Genomic DNA, 20,627 nt, shown 5'->3' on the forward strand with positions numbered 1-20,627 from the left:
GTTTGTAAGACTAATCCATTGCCTTTGAGAGTTGACTTTATTCTGCACATAGTAGATGTTATATTTCAAGTGAGATTACCCATATTTCAGTGACATTTTTTCCTCATAGAAGAACATGAAACCTTAAAATATTTAGAATGACCTTCAGAGATGAGGCAAAACTCATTTCTTAGGCTACACTCTCAGCTGTTATTAACTCCAATGATAGGACCTGATGTGCAATTTGATTTGTGTCCTCCTCTTCTGATCTCAAGATCACTATAAAGAACTTCCATATCTTTAGCCTTTGTTACAAATTTAGCATTACTCAGCTTAAGCAGTTTCAATAAGCAGTAGTTCCTAGGGATTACGAATAAATAACATAATGAGATTTTGATAATGAGTTTACTTTTTCCCCCCACTGAAAACCAGTTAAAATATATTCAGGTTTATATGGTAGTTAATACTAAAAGAACTTCCCAAAGTATTTCTCTGATATTCCTATGTAAAGGTCTTAATCTTATTACCACAGATGAGTAAGACACTTAAATATCTCCTTCATGGCTGTTAAAACACAGTCCAGTCAATTCATGCCTAGGGAGCTTTAATCACAGATCATCTCCCTGATGAATGGTAAAGGCTCTGTGTGGGCTATCATGTCAATGGCTGAGGTGACTCTGGGAGTTGCTAATGGCAGTAATGCCAGCATGGAGTTCATAGCTCCTTTTAAGGAGTGCTTCTGATCTAAACGATCATTAGCTTAGCTTTGCATGGACTATTTCTTGAGAATTCCTTTATTTAAATGAGGCCAGCTATTTTATTCAATGGATATAAGTAAATTTGCTGGAGCCGTCTGAATTTTTTGCTGATTGGGAATGGAGTGATGGTTTAATGATCAGCTGAGAGATTATATTTTTAACGTCCATGACCTATCACATCATTGTAAATAAAGAATTAAAGCAGGGTGATGAAGAAAATATACATCAAAACAATTAAAATTAATTAATTAAGATTGTTAACAATCAAGAGCAGTGAAAATTTTGGTTGTTGAAAATTGACCCTTAAATAGTCTTCATTTTCTTTCTTTTCATGGCCACAACTCTATTTCCATCCTCAAGCTCCAAATAAGAAGGTACTGGAGCTGTTTTAAAGGCTATTGAATCATTTAACAAGAGGGACTACATTGTTAGAAGAACAGGGTGAGAAGCAGGGTTTCAGGAAAAGAAGACAAGAGTCACTCCAGTCTTAATTTCCCAGAATGCTTGAAGAAGAAATAGAACATATTACTTAGCCGATTTGCAAGGAAAAGAAATTCATCTCTTTATCTTGTACCAAATATTACAAAGATGTTAGAATATGCCAAATTGGAGAGTGGACCTCACTTTTGATGGTTTGCTTATCCAGCATAAAACAAGGAAGCTATTCAGAAAGTAGTTTGGACGATACTATGGTTGAGGACAGCCTGGGGAATAATTTAGTGAGATGCTGTTTCAAAATGAAAAACCTTTAGAATGTAGCTCAGTGTTAGAGCACTCTTTAGTATGCAGGAGACTCTGGATTCAATCACCAATTCTGGAGGAGAGGCACATAAGAGGAAAGAAAGAATGAAATAGAAATCAGAGAGAGAGAGAAAGAGAGAGAGAGAGAGAGAGAGAGAGAGAGAGAGAGAGAGAGACAGAGAGAGACAGAGAGAGAGACAGAGAGAGACAGAGACAGACAGACAGAAACACACAGAGAAAGTTAAGTTAAACACACAGAGAAAGTTAGTTAAGAATTTAGGAAGCTATGTAGAAAGATTGTCCTGGGCCTTCTGCTTCACATTCTTGGATACTGGGTGTCTGGAGTTTGTGAGCTCTCTGGACACTCAATAGTAGATCTCATAGAGATTTCTGACTGCACGTGACAGGACTGAGTGTTAAACCTGATAGAGAAAGATTACCTCAAACAACTACATCTGTACCTGATGCAGCAAAGACCAAGAAAATGTATGGGACAGAGCAGCAGTGTTTTAAGACTTCCAGTAAGAAAAATCAGTAGAAACTCTCCTGAATCTGGGAAGTTCAGAGAGCCCTCAACCCTCTATTGCTTAGAACAATTGCAAGATTGTAGTGGTGCATTTAAATTACATGGTAACACATCAAATACAATGGCAAAGATGCTCATTTAGGAGTGATACGAGGACAGGCTTCAACATGAGGCCCATTCATTACGGAATACTAAAAATGGACAGTTTTGCACCACATTGATTAACAAATACCACAGTCACAGTATCCAAACCCAACCCCCCCACCCCCTCTCTCCCTCTCTTTCTCAGAACAGGCCCATTTTTGGTAATCTTAGCACTACACACAGTGAATGGTGATTCAATAAGTACAGAGTTTTGGGGCCATGGGAAGCATCATATTCAGAAATCATACATACATATTGGGTCAGCCAGAAGGTTCTGCAGGAAAGGACCCTATATTCTCAGAATCCAGTGCACAAGGAGAGAACTGACTACTACAACTTTGCTTCAGGCTTCCACTTACACACACTCATATATGCACATGCCTATAGAATAAGTAAAACACAGTAAAATCTGACTGATGACATCTTTTGCAGTGAAGATTTTTCCCATGAATAAATCAATTTCTTCCTATTTGGAACACTTAGAAGCTTACTGAGTCAGAACATTTCATGAAAAAGAAAGAGAAAAAGGAAAATATCACTCAATTTACCTCCAACGAATATAAAATCATACCTATAAAATGCAGTGACTATATTGACTTGTTATTAAATACAACTTGTATCAGATTTAGAGTTGGGATTCCATAAAAAGTGCTGAGGTTAATTTTGTAGTCCAAACAAAGGCATGCATACATCGAAAGTCTGTCACATAAAGAAAGTGCATTACCTCATATTCCTGGGAAAACTTCAGGTTATCATTTGCTTTCAACCTCTCAATATGATCTGCAAGTTCCAAGATAGGTATTGGAGGGTGGCTAGCCATACCTATTAAAAAGGAAGAGGAAATACATTTGAATAAAAAAAAATGAGATTGACCATTCCAAAACACAGTGAATGCTGTAGTTAGAGATGGCCTGAAAACATGTGAGTAGTAACAATGTTTTATGTGAGAAAGCAGGCAGATAGTCTGGTTACTCAAAGCAGGACATGCTCTAAAGGGAGGATTTTGGAACCAAGTAGATAATTCACCAAGCATATTCCCCCAACTAGCATTCCTAGTACAGAAGAACGTGTTACTGTGCTATGAATCAATAGGTTAGCTAGCGGAGAAAACGGAAAGTCGGGCCTGATGTCAACTTCTGCTTTGAGTAATTACTGTTATGTCATCTCAGACTCCTTCTCCTGCACTGTGTGAAATGGAAATTGTGTGGAATTAAATGGTGTAAAGTCAACCAAGGGACAGACAGTGAAGAAGGCCTGGAAGGGAAGGAGGAGCAGCCTGATCGGAAACATAAAGTGACTTATGGATAAACAAAGAAAACTAACTTGAAAAATGAAGGTTACCAGGGTAACCGGAATCATCTGAACCTGCAAAGGAAATGATGGTGTAAATAAAATAAATAAATAAATAAATGAGTAAACTGAATGGATTTTTTTAAAAAAAATAAAATGACAGCCTGATATACCTTTATAAAAGACTAATAAAATGCAAGCTTGTGCAGGGCTTACCATACAACATGACACATGAGAATCACTTTAGTATTTCACAAACATGGCAGGTGACGACATTCACATGCAGATATGAACACAGACAATGACATGCACAACAGCTCATTGGCAATGATAACCAACAGCACATTGACACCAAACCAAACTGAACTTCAAAAATGTTTCCACTAGTAGCAGATTGTAGAGGCTGGGGTTGCAGCCTTCTCCTAGCCATTAATAAGTGGCCACACTAACAACACAGTAGGTTTTTGCTGCCATGGCTTACACGTCAACACCCAGCAAGCCTACAAGCTACTCCAGGTGTAAACATCTTTGTCCATGATGGAAAATGAATTCAAGAAAAGGAGCACATGATGGATGGAAAGACAAGGAGAGGAAAGAAAGCAGACAGGGAGCTAATACATCTTAGTTCCGTCGGCCAGCTGAAGACACACTCATTTCACAGTGTTTGTTAAAAATAATCTGCTGTTAATTTTGATGATTCTTGGGTTTTTGTGATGTTTGCTCTCTGTTCACATGATTTGATCTTGTCTCATTGAGATTAATTTTGCAAGTTTACCATGAGAGAGAATTGCTGACTCGGATATTAAGAGACACAAATTCCAGCTGGCTTGAGACAGTGAACTAACATGCCCCCAGGGAAGTATTTGAAGTAGAAAATTAGAAGTGGGGAGCTCCAACTGGAAGCTCTGGTGATGCGCTGCTCTCACTGCCACTCTAGAGGGTAACAGGCTGGAAGGATGACCGTTAGAACAACATGACAGGACTACTTATGGGTACTTTAGAAATGGTACCTATGAAAAGTCACCCACTAAGTCCTTTATCTGAAATGCCAAATTATTAGTGGTATAGTAAATTAAGTAAAACAAAACAAAAGGAAAACTACTTTGCTTCTTCAAGGTGTGATCTATCTATGGTGGCTTTGTGTTCATGGATGTGAAGGTCCTATTTCTAGGAGCCAATATCTTGGCAGAGATCCAGCAGAAATGAGTTGATTAGATGTAGATTTTCTTTGTCAATGATATAATTATATATTTGAACCAATAGTTTGGAGGCTTTCCTGAAACTTTTTATATAGGTGAAAATATTGAACTAATTTACATTCCGTGGAGGGAAAAAATGGGTGACAGCAATCTAGTAATTAAGAGTGAGCTTCTCCAGATGAGGCACTCCCCAGAGAAAAGAATGGAAATGCAAAAGCATAGGGGAAATTAGGCTGGGCATGGATCTGGACACAGAAATGGGCTGATGTGAACATCATTGCAGTGCTTTAACAGAGAAGGTAATAGAGACAAAGATGTTTAGACCTTTTCGAGCGAATCGTGGGAGAGAGTTATTATCATATATTGACTGAGTGGTGGTTTGGCTAGGGAGGGAGGACACAGAGCCAATCAGGGAGGCGTAGGGGACTGAATTACTGCTCAAAGCTGCAAAAGTAAAGCCAGTTGGAGATGGGAAAAGTATTAGTATAACAGCAGAAGTTCACAAGAAACAACACAAGATGTGATCACATATTTACTTCCAACATGTGGTCTCAAAGTGCTATGTTGGAAGCTAGTTATAGAGAAATCCAAGCAAATATGTGCTAGCTCTTTATAAATAGCATTTAAAAACTGTTACTTAAGACTTGACAGTATGCACCATATATACATAATTTTTAGGACAAGAATAGCCATTTCATATACAAAGGCTGAACCTCTAAGAACTACATAGAATACAAAGGAAGCATAGCCTTAGGATACAGAATATGAAGCTACTTTTTTTCTGACATGTACTTCATAGGGACTTGTAATTGAATATCATAATGTCATTATATGTAAGATCAAAGGATGGAAGTAAATTAATTCTGGAGCATCTCCCTTCCTCACAATACTATTTCACTACACTGATTGAGATTCTGCCCAGGCGGGGGTCTTTTGGGAGTGGTTCCTATAAGACAGTTTTTAAATTGCGGCAGATTTGATTTGAGTTCTGGAGGACATCATTTTAAAATAGAAAACTATTATGTACTTGAGTTGTCTGCTATTTATGTTTTGGGAAATTTTCCTTAGCTAGCCAAAACAGTACATACTCTATATAATGATGTTGCCTTGCTTATCCGTAGAGCTGAACACCAACATCAGTGTGATTTCACATAAAACATGAGACAAAATTACTCTAATCTGAAGCTTTTTATTTCATGTAAGAAAACAATCATCAAGGGTTAGACAGTTTGAATAAGACTGGCCCCCTATAGACTCTTATTTGAATGCTTATTGGGTGGCATTAAGAGTTGTGGCCTTGCTGCAGTAGGAATGGCCTTGTTAGAGAAAGTGTGTTGTGGGGAATGGGCTTTAGGATTTCAAACGCCCAACCCAAGCCCAAAATCTCGCTCTCTTCCTCCTGCCTGTTGATCCTACTGTAGAACTCTCAGCGACTTCTCCAGTACCATTTCTGCCCTCTTACCACCATGCTTGTCACCATAATGATAATGGACCAAAACCTCTGAACTGTAAACCAGCCCCAATTAAATGTTTTTCTTTTTAAGACTTGCCAAGGCCATGGAGTCTCGTTATAGCAACAGAAACTCTATCTAACACTTAGACTTTACTTCAAAATAATCTAGAAAGTTTTTCATTGCCCAGTGCTCAAAAATACATATGATCCAAACCAGATGTAGTTCTTGCTTAGCTTCTGTCTAGAAGCCTAGCCATTGTTCACAGTCAAGAAAACAGGTGTATGTGAGTATCTATGTGTGCAAGCACGCATGCGTGCCTACATGTGCACACGCATGGCCAAATGCATGCCTATGGGTGTGTTTCTCTGTGTTCATTCAGAATAATATTTTCACATTAATTCTGAGATATTTTAAAGTCCCTTTTTAGAGGTGCACATTATTCCGATTAATTCAGAGCCTCCGATATTTCAGATACTTATGTTTTAAGTTTCTTACCCTATGGGAATTCGTGATGAAGACAGCAGGAGTTCTGTAACTCCATTTGTTACTACTTTATGCTCAAAAATCATATCAGGATTTATGAGAACAAAATAAACTTTTTACTGGTAATATCTGTGTATTCTTGTGACACTTGGCTAATAGGCATTATTTCTTTTTGGATATTATTAGCAGCAAAGAACTTGAAGTATAATTAACAACTGCTGAGGACATTCCAGGATCAGGACCCCATTGATCTAAAGCTATAAACATACAGCACGAACACATTGTAAAGGCTTGGATTGACCCTGAGATGCAGAGTAGAGGCCACAGTATCTTCCAGACATGATGTTAGAATGAAATCTAATGCTGTCTTCACAACAATCAAATCTACTATATAGGCTGGAGGAAAAAAAGTGATGACTACTTTCAACATGGTATGTACTTGTGCTAATAGTCACAGTGGCTTCCTCACATGAAGTAAAACTTCAAAACTGTGGTATTTTTAGCTGAGATGCATCCTGGAGATAATGGAGTCCCAGTGTTTTATTTTACACAACAGGACTCAAAAGATCAGGAACTCTATCTGGTCACCTAAATGGTAAATAGTAAATACATTACTATGCTCCTTGATATCTGTACCCTGATTCCTGTCTAGAATAGGAGCTGATTTTTCCAGACCAGAGGAAGAATCCAAGGGCTGCGTGAGTCAGAATGGTGCAGTCAATAACCAAAGAGCATTAGCTATTATACAGTGGCCACCTGCACAAAGAAACAATCACCTTTGTTTCTTTGTGAGGAACAGATGTCTAGGGCTACCTTTGTTCTCCTGTTTCAGCTTTTCAGGACAGACAGGCATACCTTTCTTATCTGAAATGCAGCAATAAATATGAGACTCAGGCCGTGTGTCAGCCATGATTCTGGATGGGCAGTAAGTGGTTGGTATGTGCGAATGGAAGCTATTCTGCTCTGTCATTTTTTGTGCAAAGTGGAAATATGAGGCTGATTAGGGAAGTTGTTCACAAAGCTAAACATCCTGATGAACCATCAAGTGCCAACTTCACAGTTTTCAATGCTGCCCTCAGTTTTCTTCAATCCAGTGGGTCACAAAGGTGAGATTTAGACGGCATGACATCCTGGTGTTCACAGACAAGGACTAGGAAAACCAGGAGTGATAAGCACACAGGTTTATCTCTTCTGCAGAAAGGATGCAAATACCTGTTTTCCACCTAAAATGCTGGGAGTGGCCATTGTGAATAACCTGGTGAGCTTTGCTATCTCTTTCCTGACTCTCCCTTCTCAGGTCTTCCTCTTTAGCTTTGTTTGTCAGCCAATAACCCACCATTATGGGAGGTATCACATGTACTTTACATTCTGGTGACTTTTGCACTAACTCAATCAGAAACTACATAAGATCATAGTCCCTGAAGCTATAGAACCCATCTTCATGACAGAGTAATTTTGCAAAAGAGTTTCCATGTAGTCATGCCATAAGCTTTCTTGTGCATTGGGATTGAGATAATTGTTACCAGAAAGCTTGTCTTCCCAAACTGTACTGTACTTAGCTATGTCCAAAATAAACTGGCCTGTGCCGAACAGAATTTCCTTCTTGCCTCTCACATTCATTTAGAGCTTTCTGGGACATCCACAGTAAGAAGTTGCAGTTTCTTTTGGCCTTCGAAATTGTGACCTCTTGGTAAAAGAACAAACTCGTCCTTTTGTATTTGTGTCAATTAAATGAAAGTGCTGACAGGGTCAAACTGCTTCAGTCAGTCCAGGTGGTGACATGTGCCCTAAGCTCTGTGGCGACACACGATCATTAAACCACCCTACTCTAAACACAGTGTGCTAATCACTGCATCTTAGAACTCTTACACTTCAGCCTGCTTCTGAGATGGGGCAGGCAAAAAGTACTCAGGCTCAGCCCTACAATGTACACACTGTAGATTCCTTTCTGTCAACGCATTCAGAGTTCCTGAAACCATAAACTAATGGTATAAGCTCGGAATGTTAAAAACTGCAGTGCAACTTGGAAAAACAATTTTGAGAGTAGAGAGGTGCTTTTGCTTTTAAAATATTCTTACAGTGTACTGTCATTTAGTGCAGACTTCAAATAACTACATTGTCCATAGAGAAGTGTTTATCCAAAAGAGCTTCCGCATTTCTCATCCCAAAACATCAAATTGAAAACCTCCAATATTTGAATTATCTTGACCTTGATTTGATACATAAGTGGAAAACTCTACATCTAACCTCATGTGATAGGCAGCAGTAGAAATACAGGCAGAGCAAAATATCACAAAAACCTACTTTCTAGCTATGAAACAAAATTAACACACCTGGGTTCTAGCTCAAAGATACTTCAGTTCATATACACAAATGTTAAAAAATAAGTTGAGGGTTGTGGTTCAGTGGAAGAGTACTTACGTAGCATGCAGAAAGAATTCAGTTCAATACCCAGTTCAATACAAATCAAATGTACATGCATAAAAAGTTCTTATCAGTTAGAAAAACAAACTATATACCAAAATGTAGGGGAAATTCTATCTTAAAAAATTTTGGTTCTTAGAATTTTATATATTGAATACTCAACTCACACTTGCTTTTTTTACTTTAAACACTTAATCTTTACTTAAATGCCTGAGGAAACCCTTTAAGTTTGCTAAGAACAGCTTTTGTGGCCAGTATTAATGGCAACACATGATTTTTGCTATCATTGAAAATGTGCATTTACAGTATCTCAGCAGTTTGCTACGGTTTATCTGACAATAGTCTGTGATAAAATTGGGGGGAACATTTAGTAGATGTGAATTAAGGGGAAGATAATCTGTTCATCAAATCAATGACCTTGTCATGAGTATATCTGACTTAGCAGCCATTGAGAGAAATTCAATGGCTTTAAAGATTTCTTTAAAGATCTGTCACATTTTAACATAAATTGCATACTACTTCAAATGAGATAAAAACAAATACTCTGTAAATCTGTTTCATAAATTAATAATAAATAAAACATAAAATGAACATCGATTTATAACATAAAATTATTTTGAGGGTAAAATGACAATTTTACTCAATTTTAGTCAGTAATATCCTTAATAAAATATTCCCCAAGAGTGTTTCTCAGGTAAGCATTATTTTTCGTAGGATTTCTGAGAATGAGGGATTTGAACAAACCATATTCCTTTATATCCAAAATGTACTATTCTGAGTCAATGAATCAGTGTTTTACCAATATAAAATACAGAGCATGGATGTTTTATTGTTGGGTTGCATGCACATATTTACTTATACTAAACCATGAAGATAAAAAAATGTACAAATAAATGTGGGTTTTATCAGCATTGGTACAATTACTAACACCAATGGATGAGGGAAGCTGCAGCATGACCTCTCCAAATCAATTTGGCTACTGTGCAGGCAGTCGGCAGCTGATCACAATCTCTGATACATTAACTTTTTATGAGTTTATGTTTGGTTTTCAGAGACCATCAATCACCTACCAGCCACATTTTTTTCTTTCCGGCAAAACACACTAAGTCCAGCCCCATAGTGGAAGGAGGCCTTAAGAGCTGAGGCCATGGCTTTGCAGTGTTTGTTGCTTTTCTGAATCTCCCTTTGTTGTGTTTAGGGGCAAAATAGGGGAGCAGAAGCTGTCATGTTGGTAGTGGCTGGACCTGTGCCCCACACTATTAGTTGCCCTTCCTTTATTTTTCTTCTCTACTGGACCGAACACAGACTTCTCTCAAACACTCAATTCAATTTTCATTGCTGGGAAGATGCACAAACATGAACAGACATCTGTTTTTTGCCCCTTGTTCACTCTTAGCTTTTCACAATGTCCTTCAGCTTACTCACTTTTTCCCTTTCTAGTGGCCATGGAACAGAGAGGGGAAATTATCAGCAAATAAATTTTACAGTATTAAAAAAAATTCTGCAGCTGGTAGTCTTTATCAGAATGCCTTTGGTATCCCTTTCTCTGGCATCTGACATACAGAGACTGAACAGTGGTGTGAGATGAACTACAAGACACAAAAGGCAGATTCCATAAACAGGATGGGCTTGATGTGCACTGAAATCTGAAAAACAGCATGATATCGACACTGTGAACTGACAAAAATGAGAAACAATGTCCTACTCTTAACACGGAAAGGCTCCTGTTGGCATTGCAAAATTAAGCCAGAAAACAGTCTGTCTGGTCCACTATTGACACATGTACTGTGTATGGGCACACAGACTTAAGTTCAGAAAAGGCATGGGTAGAACCTTGGAAGGCAGATAGATAGGTAAGATCGGAGTAATGATTAAAAATCATTTCTTATTTTACATGTGATTAACTAAAGAAAAACTAAAATTCATGAGTTAAAATGTATTCTTATTTGAAATTGCCTTTGCATTTCAACTTAAATTATCGACATGTTCGAGCATAAAAAAACTTAAATAATAACAGTGAATAATATTTGAGGCATGATTTTACATTTTCTGAAATTTCCTCCCTTAGAAATATGTATTGCTTTTGTAACTATAAGCCAGGTATACTGTTAATGTAGGCTACAGAACTTACAATGAAGGAAAAGTGCAGTATTTCTTTGCAGTGCAGGCTTACAGACACAGTTCAGTTTTGCCTAACTCACAGCCTACCTGGCAACCATCCCTAACTCACAAAGCATTTCTTCTAGGAAAAGGCATGCAAGACTTACCGAAAATTTCCGGTTTATTAACCAATCTATTTGTATTGTGTGTATATGTACATGTGTAGGTTCCCTCCTATGGGTGCTGGGGTGGAACTCGGGTTGTCTAGCTTGAATGAACAAACCTTTATTTGTTGAGCCATCTTAGTAGTCCTAAGGTTTCTTTTAAAAGCTTCTTTCATAATTGAATCTATTGCCCTTTTCCATTGAACGTAAAGATTTTTAAAAGTTACCAAGGGGTTAATAACTGAAATACATCCATCTACTGTCACTTCCATTTTCTTTAACTCATCCTGCCCAGCTTACTCTGCTGAGGGAATGATACTGACATACTATTCAGGTTTCATTTTACTGTTATAAAGTTACTACTGGTGTTAGAAAGATGTCATCTAACTGCTCATCCCATAGAATGCTGTCTAGCCCACCACATCAATAACTGAGGACTCACTCATGTAATCTCTAATTATCTTAAAGATGAAGTAGCCTAGGTTCTCCCAAATACATTGTGTCTATATACTGCACTTTGAACTTTGAGGCATAAATACAAAGTCATGGATGATCTTGACAGAATGAGAGCCGATATTCAGTTCCCACAGTTAGGACCATCCTGCCTTTTCCTTAGATGCTTGAGTACAAGGTTCACACCGGGATTAGATTCCTATCCAAAATTTTACAAGAATGGTAACCCAAAATTCTGCATTGCTGAACATCAGTGGGTAGAATTCTGATTTCCTTATGATCAAAATTTTTCTGTGGTACTGCTAAACTATAAGAATGATATCATGTGAAAACTGAAACATGCCAGAATTAAAAAAGAAATCTGACTTCTTAATTGTAGACTTTATAATGAGAATAAATAACTTAAAATGTAACTTACTTTTCACACACACACAAAACATTTTTAAAGAAAATTAAAATAAAATCAGAGGGCTTAGCAATGAACTTTCCTCTATTCTGCACAGCTGACGGAGTGTCTCAGGTAGTACTTGCTTGCTACTTTATCATTCCTAATAGCCTGTCACATGTGACATCACCTGCTTTCTTGGGGATGTTCTGCAGTTGGTTGTTGGTATATAAATCATAGTTTTCTTATTTCACTGAATGTCATATTTTTAGAAGTGAAGAGATAGGTTATTAATTTCACACTTATGCATGCCATTAATAAATACCTTCAACTGTTAATGTTATTTTGGAATAAATAATTACAGATTAATAGGTATAAACCAGAAAAAACATACTTCACCTAATGAATTACAGAATATTTAAAGAACAAAATAAGTAGAATTATAGCGTCAACGAACTCTAACTAAGGAACACTCTAAGTGATCACCTGAGAAAATTATTGCTTCTTCAATAGGAGGAGAGCAAAAATATATAGAAAGTTAATATCCCCACCTTGTGCTTTTACACTTTGGCATGTTACTAAGGCAGTCAATGGTGGAAATTCAAACTGACTGAATCAAATGTCCATATCACTAAATATTAAACATTTACAGTAGAGTTAATTTCATTTGTAAAGGGCCAATTGTTTAGGACTTAAGCACCATACAGCTTGGGAGGAAATGAGTTTATTTCAGAAACAAATGAAGCTTAACTAAATCTGTCCTTCAAGTTACAGCACAAGACAAGGCTTCCTGTATGAGGTTTGTGCTGGGTGGGGCAGAACCATTTCTTCTGTTACTTTCTTTACTACATTTTGTTTCCTCTTCATTACATTTTTCCACTTTACACAACCCTCTGTTCAGTAACAAGGGTAACTTCAGTTAAACGATACCCTAAATATACACTTAAGTCTCCATTTTTTAATTCAGTAAATTTTTTAGTAAGACAGCAATGATATGTCAACTGGAACCTATGAAAATTTGAATTTAATACACTTTCTCTATAAGGGATCTGACATGACAGTCCTATGTGCATTAGAAAAATACATTCTTAGAATTTTTGGGTTTGCCACATTTGTACAAAGCATTTAGAGGCATAAAAGACACTTGGATATCGGGTCTTTTGGGAGGGGCATAGCTGTTTTCTTGTTCATCAACATCTGTACTTGTTGCATCCTTGACAAATGACAAATGGCTACCTCTCAGGCTATGTTCTTTTGACTGCTGTCAGGCTATAGGAAGAGAGCGGCAACACACACATGTGCTTCTCTTGCTGATATCCCCACTATCTGCCTACTTTTCAATGATGTACTGTGATTCTGTGTTTGCTATAAGGCCACGTTTGCTTTCAGTACAGACCACATTTCACAATGAAGCAGTTTACAGCAGCAGCAGAGAGGAATCTCTTTCCTCAATGGATTACTGGGGATAAAGAATATCTTACAGTGCTGTGGTTTTTGGGGGACCTCTATGAAGTCTGTTAGGGTACAGAAAAAGCAAATAAATTTCTGGGTTCATAACAATGATGATGAATTTATTCTGATAGTAGTCTGTATATTTCGATTTTAAAATGAAGCCAATCAAAAGTTACTATATCAATCCATTTTATCAAATTTCCTTAAAAGAACACCACAAGGGAGACTTAACACCCATCCTGGACAAGTTGACATTTTTATCTTTATCAGTCATGTAAAACATGTACACAGAAGGGTTTCCATTTTGTGAACATTCGCTCTGCCATTTATGCTTATGAAAACATATGCTTGCCTTCAAAAAGGCAAATTTAAAGAACCCTAACCTCATTTCACTCAAAATTTTAAATTACTCAACATTTGTGATAATTATATAGCCAGCCACCTTGAAATGTGGAAAAGCTCTTTCATTTGAAGACTCAGTAGTTACTCTGTTCATCTATATGCAAAAAAGTATGTTAAACACAATAAGCCATGCATTCTCACAGTTCAAAGCAATTCGTTGAGAATGTACAGCTTAATACCTACAGTGCATCACACTGGGAGTTAGAGCATTCAGACATTAATTAGAAGCAAAAGAACAATGCCAGCAGTGTGGGGTGTATTACTACAACCAAAGTTTAATCCTAAAGACTTTTTACACAGTGTTTTGCTCACTGTGGGAAGGTACTATGATAGGACCGCTCAGTGTGATGTTTTTAGTTCTCTCTACCATTTGATATTTGACATCTGATTGACATAAACAATTTGGTCGGAAGAAAGCAGAGTAGAACTAGTCTTGCAGTAATGTTATTGTAAAACTACACCTCATCAGAATACTGTGTTTTTTCTCTGTTGAAGTACTTAATGTTCTTTATTCTATGAAAAAGTATATTTTCTATCTCAATTTATTCAAATGTTTCTACAGCATGATACCTACACTGGTCAGTAAAATTTAGTATAATTAAAAATTTAAAAGACATGAAATTGTTCACTCCTTCCTTTCATCCTTTTCTTTCTTCTACCTCTCCTGTCTTTCTTTTCTTTGTTTCACTTCTTCCATTCTTTTATAGTACAATAAACATAGACAGCGAAGCATGAAATACATATCCCAATGAGAGCTAATTTCATTCATCTATTTTTTCATACACTTACTTTATAAGATGAAAAGCCAGACTGAATGTAAGTAAGTTGTGTCACTCCCATTAAAATGATACTTTTCTAAAGACTAGGAAATATTATACATCCTTCTTTTTACCTTCCCACTTCAGATTTCATAAAGCACTTAAATTCCTCTCTATTGTACATATATGTGAATGCCAACAATATTAAAGCAAACAATCAGGATGGACAAAATGGCTCAAAATCAAGTGATATGCCATTTCTCAGGACAATGCCAACTGGACCAAGACATTGTGACAGAAGAAGTGGCCACTTACCTGGTGTTTGAAAGTTAAGGCGCCTCAGCTCTACTGGGTCTGTTGGGTGATGTGAAGGGACCTCCTTACTATTTGGTAAGCTGCTTTTTCTGGACTCGGACTCTGCCCTCTTCCTATAGGGGATAAAAATCAAGATTTAAGACTAAACCAAGTAAAACCACCAAAGAACTAAGCAATCAACCATTCCTTAAATTATTCTTCCCTGAACCTTGTTCAAGTGCTCTTCTGTTAGCTTACAGGGCTCCGTCGTGTCACATGTTTTGTCAATGTGGATGAGCTCTTCAGTTTTGGAAACTAAAAAATTAATTCAGGTCATCTGTCTTTGGGTTTGCAAGGAACACTGTTAAGGGGTTTTTAGACGTGCTCAAAAGTCCTGTCTACTAGTGGTATTTGTGGAGAATAGAATTCTATGCCACTAGAAGACAAACATAACATTTTACCACAGGAAAAGTTCCTGACCTCAAAGTAAACAACTCAACCTACCTTCCCCTTTCTATCTCTCATTTTTTAAATATGTCACTGGTGACTACAAAATACAGATCTATTGTGGTAACTTAAGTAAATGCATGTCTAAATTTTTGTTATCCTAAATGCATAGGAGGAAAGTCAGGACCACAAAAGACAAATGTCTCTCTCCTTTCTCACACAGGAAAGAAAAGTGACAACAGTAGGTGTGAGCAGTGATATTAGGTAACAATCTTTATTATTTTCTTAATGGCAATCAATCACAGAAAGACAAGAAAACATTAATTTGATTTTATAGAATTGCCAACTCCTATGATGATTATTCAAGATACCACAATAAGGTTTTCTACAAATGTGACCATAATGCATCATTTCTCTCTTTCAATGCTAACTTACTTAGATGTACTTTCTTAAGCTGCCATAATGGAATTTAAACAAAATTTCAAGTAATAAATGTTAGTATTTTCCCATTGAATTCATTTATCCATTTTCTCCCAAACCCAAATAATTGCTTTTAGAGAGTATGATGAGAATTCCATGTAGCAAATGGAAGCATTTTTCAGATTGGCCTTTTTCTAAATATTGATACCAGCAGTATATATATATATATATATATATATATATATATATATATATGCTATCCATACTGTAATAGAAGTTATAGCATCTCATCCTTACTTGAAGCATAAACATTCTTATTTTGAAAAAGGTATGGTTAAATGTATTTATGTATTCCTGTATTTTTTCCATAGGATTATGCTATACATGACTAGCAAGCATTGCTCTTCCCATATCTAGATTAGCCAGAAAATATTTCCTTAATTTTTTATTCATCTTTACAAAATAAAAATAACCAGGGGATAAGGGGCAGACTGACACAAAGAGGATGTGCACTTGATTAACTGAAATTCAAAGTATTCGGGAAATATCCTTCATGCAATTCATTTTCTGTAATGGATTCTATTAGGTAACTTCCTCTCTAAGTACCTTGAATTAAGCTATCTCAGGACTTCATTTTACTAACTAAAGGTGTCACAGACAGCCTTAGTATAGAAGGTATTGTCAAGCCAAGCTATACTGTCAATCTGAGGAGTATAGTGATTCTGAATTGTGCCCAAGGTACTGGCATCTCCAGTTACATGGAATAAAAAAGAAAATGAAAAGAGGAAGTGGAAGATTAGTGACAGCGATGAAAAAAAAAGACAGGAGCTTAGAAACTATACAGAAAGAGGGACTAGATAATCAATTTCAGGGTAGCAAATTCCACTGCAATCATGCCATGGGTATTAGTCTCATAATGTTGGGATACTGATTTTGTCATTGAAGATGCTACATTTCCATGGCTTAATAAATGTCAGGAGTTCAGCTAACCAGTTGCTCTCAGAAAAAAACTACAGCTTGTCTTTTTATGTCACATATCAGGGCTTTTCCAAGGCTTTGTAAGAAGTAGGCACAGTTATACTTCTTTATTGATATGTCAAACCTAATGACTAAAACCTGCACCTTTCTTCTATTCCAAATAACTCTGCTGCTACTTATTCAAGGGTGTGGAAAAACAGATTTAGAAATATCTAAGCAAGGCAACTGCAATACTCTTGAGAGAATTATCGAACAGCCTCCTTATCTTTCTCCCAGAGGCCAGGCTGAGTGACAATGGCTATGCTGCGGGAACATTCTCTAAGGAAATTCAGCATTTTTTTTTGTAGTAGGAAAGTTGAAAATTACATCCATTGTTAGAATAGAAACCTTGGAAAGAAAATTTATGGGAATAAGATTACTTACAAGTCATACATTCCATGTAATTGGGGTTCATGATGGACAGAAACGAGCTTCAGGACATCTACTAGCTAATTTATTTTTACTATGACTGCTCAAATGAGATGACCCCCAAGATCAAAGACTGCTTTAGCTTTGTTTTGATGAAAACCAAAGGCATGATTATGGCTGCTTATAACCATACTACTGGTAGCTACTTATTTACTAAAATTGGAGATTTTCAAACATACAAAGTATGTCTAAGAAATAGTGAGAAGAAACAGTAATCATTATGATCAGTAACCATCCTATATAGTTCACTTTTTTTCAACTTAGTATCCTAAATTACAAATGGGATGAAATAGTCTATACCTGGCCTAGCACAAATGTGAGCCATAGGAATTTGTGGACAATTTTCCAAGGTTCTGTTATTTAATTTTTAATTAGAAAACTACATAGAACAGTGGCTAGAAACATTTAAATTCTATGTACTGCTCTTTTCCTATTAAAGCTATCAAATTCTACTTCCAGTTTACTTTGTAAAATGATAAGTGTGTGCTATACAGAGAAGTTGTGTAATTAAGGGAAAACCAAAGGTCACCTGATACTCCTGTTTACATGGCCCTCAATGCGGTGGGATGTCAGGGCAAACTGAATTGTTTAGAAGATTGTATTCATGGTCTGGAAACAAGTTTTGAATTCAACTTCTTCTATAAAATCTCTACTCTTAATACTTAAGAAAGTAGTTCAGACTTAGCTGTTTTGATGTCCCTAATTACATTCTAAAATCTATCTGAATGAGTATCAACTACAGACCAATCTCAACTCTTTCACTGATGAAAAAGAAGATGATGTTTTAAGTTTTGGTCAGACTCTGTAACACGAGTACAAGAGAGAAGTATAAACTATAAAGCGCCTGCATAAGTTATAATAGAACCAGAGAACAAGAAGGAGCTTCAAGGTGCTATATGCTTGGGCTGACCCACAACTATTTGAACTTTTCTGCTCTATTAATGGCTACTTACGGAGTCCATGAAAGAAGACCTTCTCCTAGAGTTTTTAACAGTCCTGCAATTACATTTCACTCTGGCCCTCTGGGCCACATAGGGTTGTCTTAGAGAAAGCAATTCAGTGATTCTCAAAGTTAAGTGTGTACAAACACCAGCTGTGAAGATTCTAAAACACAGGATGCTGTGTCAAAGTTGAGACCTTTAGTTTTAGTCGTGTCAAGTGATAAATAAGAATTTATATTTCTGGAAAATCCTTGGGGAATAATGATTCCTGTGTTGTTGGCACACGCATGCCACACCAAAGGCCCCTGAGTGTACTGTGGGCAAGACAACGGATAACCTTTGAAATAGTTCTTTTAGTTGAATTTTAATCAAGTATTTACATCGATAGATATGTGTGTTTGAGTTAAAAACTATAGAGCAGTCTGGATTCATCATCAATATATTTTAGCTATTATTGTAATTGTTATCGCTAATCAGGGCTGGGTGACATGGGGATAATATTGCATTTGGTAGGAGTTTCACTAAGGAGTACAAACAAACAAACGAAACAAAAGGTCTACAGGACAACTCACAATTCCAACCTGTTGATACATTAATACACACAGATACTCATTTACCCCTGAACACAAAACTCAGAGACTTGCTTTACTGGTTTCTAAATTAAGTTTTAAGGAAATGCATTGTTTTCTTCTCATAAAGGCAAAATATATCCCTCATCATCATTTCAATATCCAAATTATCACGTGTGTATAGGCTCTGTCCAGCTTCCACTTGCTAGGTGGGATCATCAACTCAAGTCTACCTGTATCTTAGTTTTTTCCCTACTGAGCATGGAAAGGGTTTAGTCTCTATTCCTCACCTGTCAGGTTTACTGCTCCATTTAATGCAGCACAAAATAAATAAATAAAAGAAATAAAAATAAAAAAGGAAAAAAGAAAGGCTTAATGTTAGTTGGCCAATGGTAACAAGAGTAACCATGACAACCAAGTTTTCAAAAGTAGTGCTCACAAGCCGAGACACATAACTCACACATATTATTAAACAATAGTGCATCAAAATGTTTACAGGCCTCTAATCATGAATAAATGGAGGCTGGGAGACTATCACTGAATAAAAAATGCTTGGCTTTCAATGGCATTTTGACTTATTATTTTTCAAAAATTGCTGCAAAGATTAATTAATACAGCAAGTCTATGATGACAAAGATATTCAATTTTTGAGATCTAACTCAAGAAAACAAATAATCTTATTAATGAAAATACAATAGAATTTCACACCCATAAAGTCTTCAGCTAAGAAGTATCTCAATACTTTAATGATATGAAATTCTGTAAGTTGCATTGAAGTATTTAAAATTTTGAACATTGGGCCATTATACCACAATGAAATATAGTCACAGAAATAATTTTTCCAACACCTTTTCAAAAGTAAGGCAATCACAAATCTTTTTTATAATAATGGATGAATTACATTTTAAGTGTTGCAAAATATAATATTTGTGATTATAAATCCAATGTGCATGACCCTTCTATATAGCTAATTCACAGGAACATCTTATTACAAGCCATTGAAAAGACAGACATTTCGTCATGAGGGTGCTACTTTCTGCAAACACATCCACTGGTCACTTCTACCTGTAATGATACATTGACTAATTAAATATGCAACTGTTTTCCAGAAAGAATTAATCTGAACAATATTCATTTGGGAGCAACAAGCAAAGTGTTTTGTGTTGTAGACAACAAGAACTACAGACAAGGCAGTCCACTGCTTAAATAAAGAAAAGGAAAAATTCACATTTATCTGTATAAACACACACAGTGAATGATGACAATGATGTCACACTTATTTGTTTCGCTCTTTCTACTCTTAGATATAAAGCAATTTTCCTAGTGTCCTGAATTTAAAAATTCCAATCAAACAAGCAAATAAATAAAATCAACCTTTCTCACTGACTTTTTAAGCAATGAGTTTATCAGAGACTGAGGTGCAGGTGATCTTCAGGTGGAAGAGAAAGGCTGCTTAATGATTTAGATGAAGGGTGGAAAGAACATTTCTATGGGACAGCCTGATATAGATGGATGTGTATTCATATGTTTAAATATCTACTTTTGAAGGCCTGAAAATCAGGCAAATTTATATCATAGGCCAAAGATGAAACTAATAGCATATCATAGAATAAACAACTGGAGGAAAATACACTTAATATTATTGAATATGTACATGGGCATGTATTTAATGTAGTTATGTTTTGGGTATTAGAGAGAAAAAGAAATGAGTCAGGTTAATGGGAAATTATAGGAATGCAACAGTTCTATCAAGAACTAGAACTTCAAAGCCATAGAAAGAGGGCCACAGAACAGCCTA

General features: G+C 36.4%; 1 protein-coding gene across 23 annotated transcripts in view; it reads right to left on the minus strand.

The window, feature by feature from the left end:
* Window positions 1-20,627, minus strand: part of Ptprd (protein tyrosine phosphatase, receptor type, D) — a 2,326,896-nt gene that overhangs the window by 96,739 nt on the left and 2,209,530 nt on the right. For 13 of the 23 annotated variants that reach the window (NM_001427220.1, XM_087549038.1, XM_087549037.1 and 10 more), the window contains 2 exon segments: window positions 2,873-2,970; window positions 15,028-15,140. In NM_001427220.1, coding sequence (NP_001414149.1) covers window positions 2,873-2,970; window positions 15,028-15,140 — 211 coding nt within the window. 23 annotated transcript variants of the gene reach the window in all.

This window comes from Rattus norvegicus, chromosome 5 (genome assembly GCF_021556685.1).
Source record: "Rattus norvegicus strain SHRSP/BbbUtx chromosome 5, alternate assembly SHRSP_T2T, whole genome shotgun sequence".
In the NCBI taxonomy this organism is placed as follows: Eukaryota; Metazoa; Chordata; class Mammalia; order Rodentia; family Muridae; genus Rattus; species Rattus norvegicus.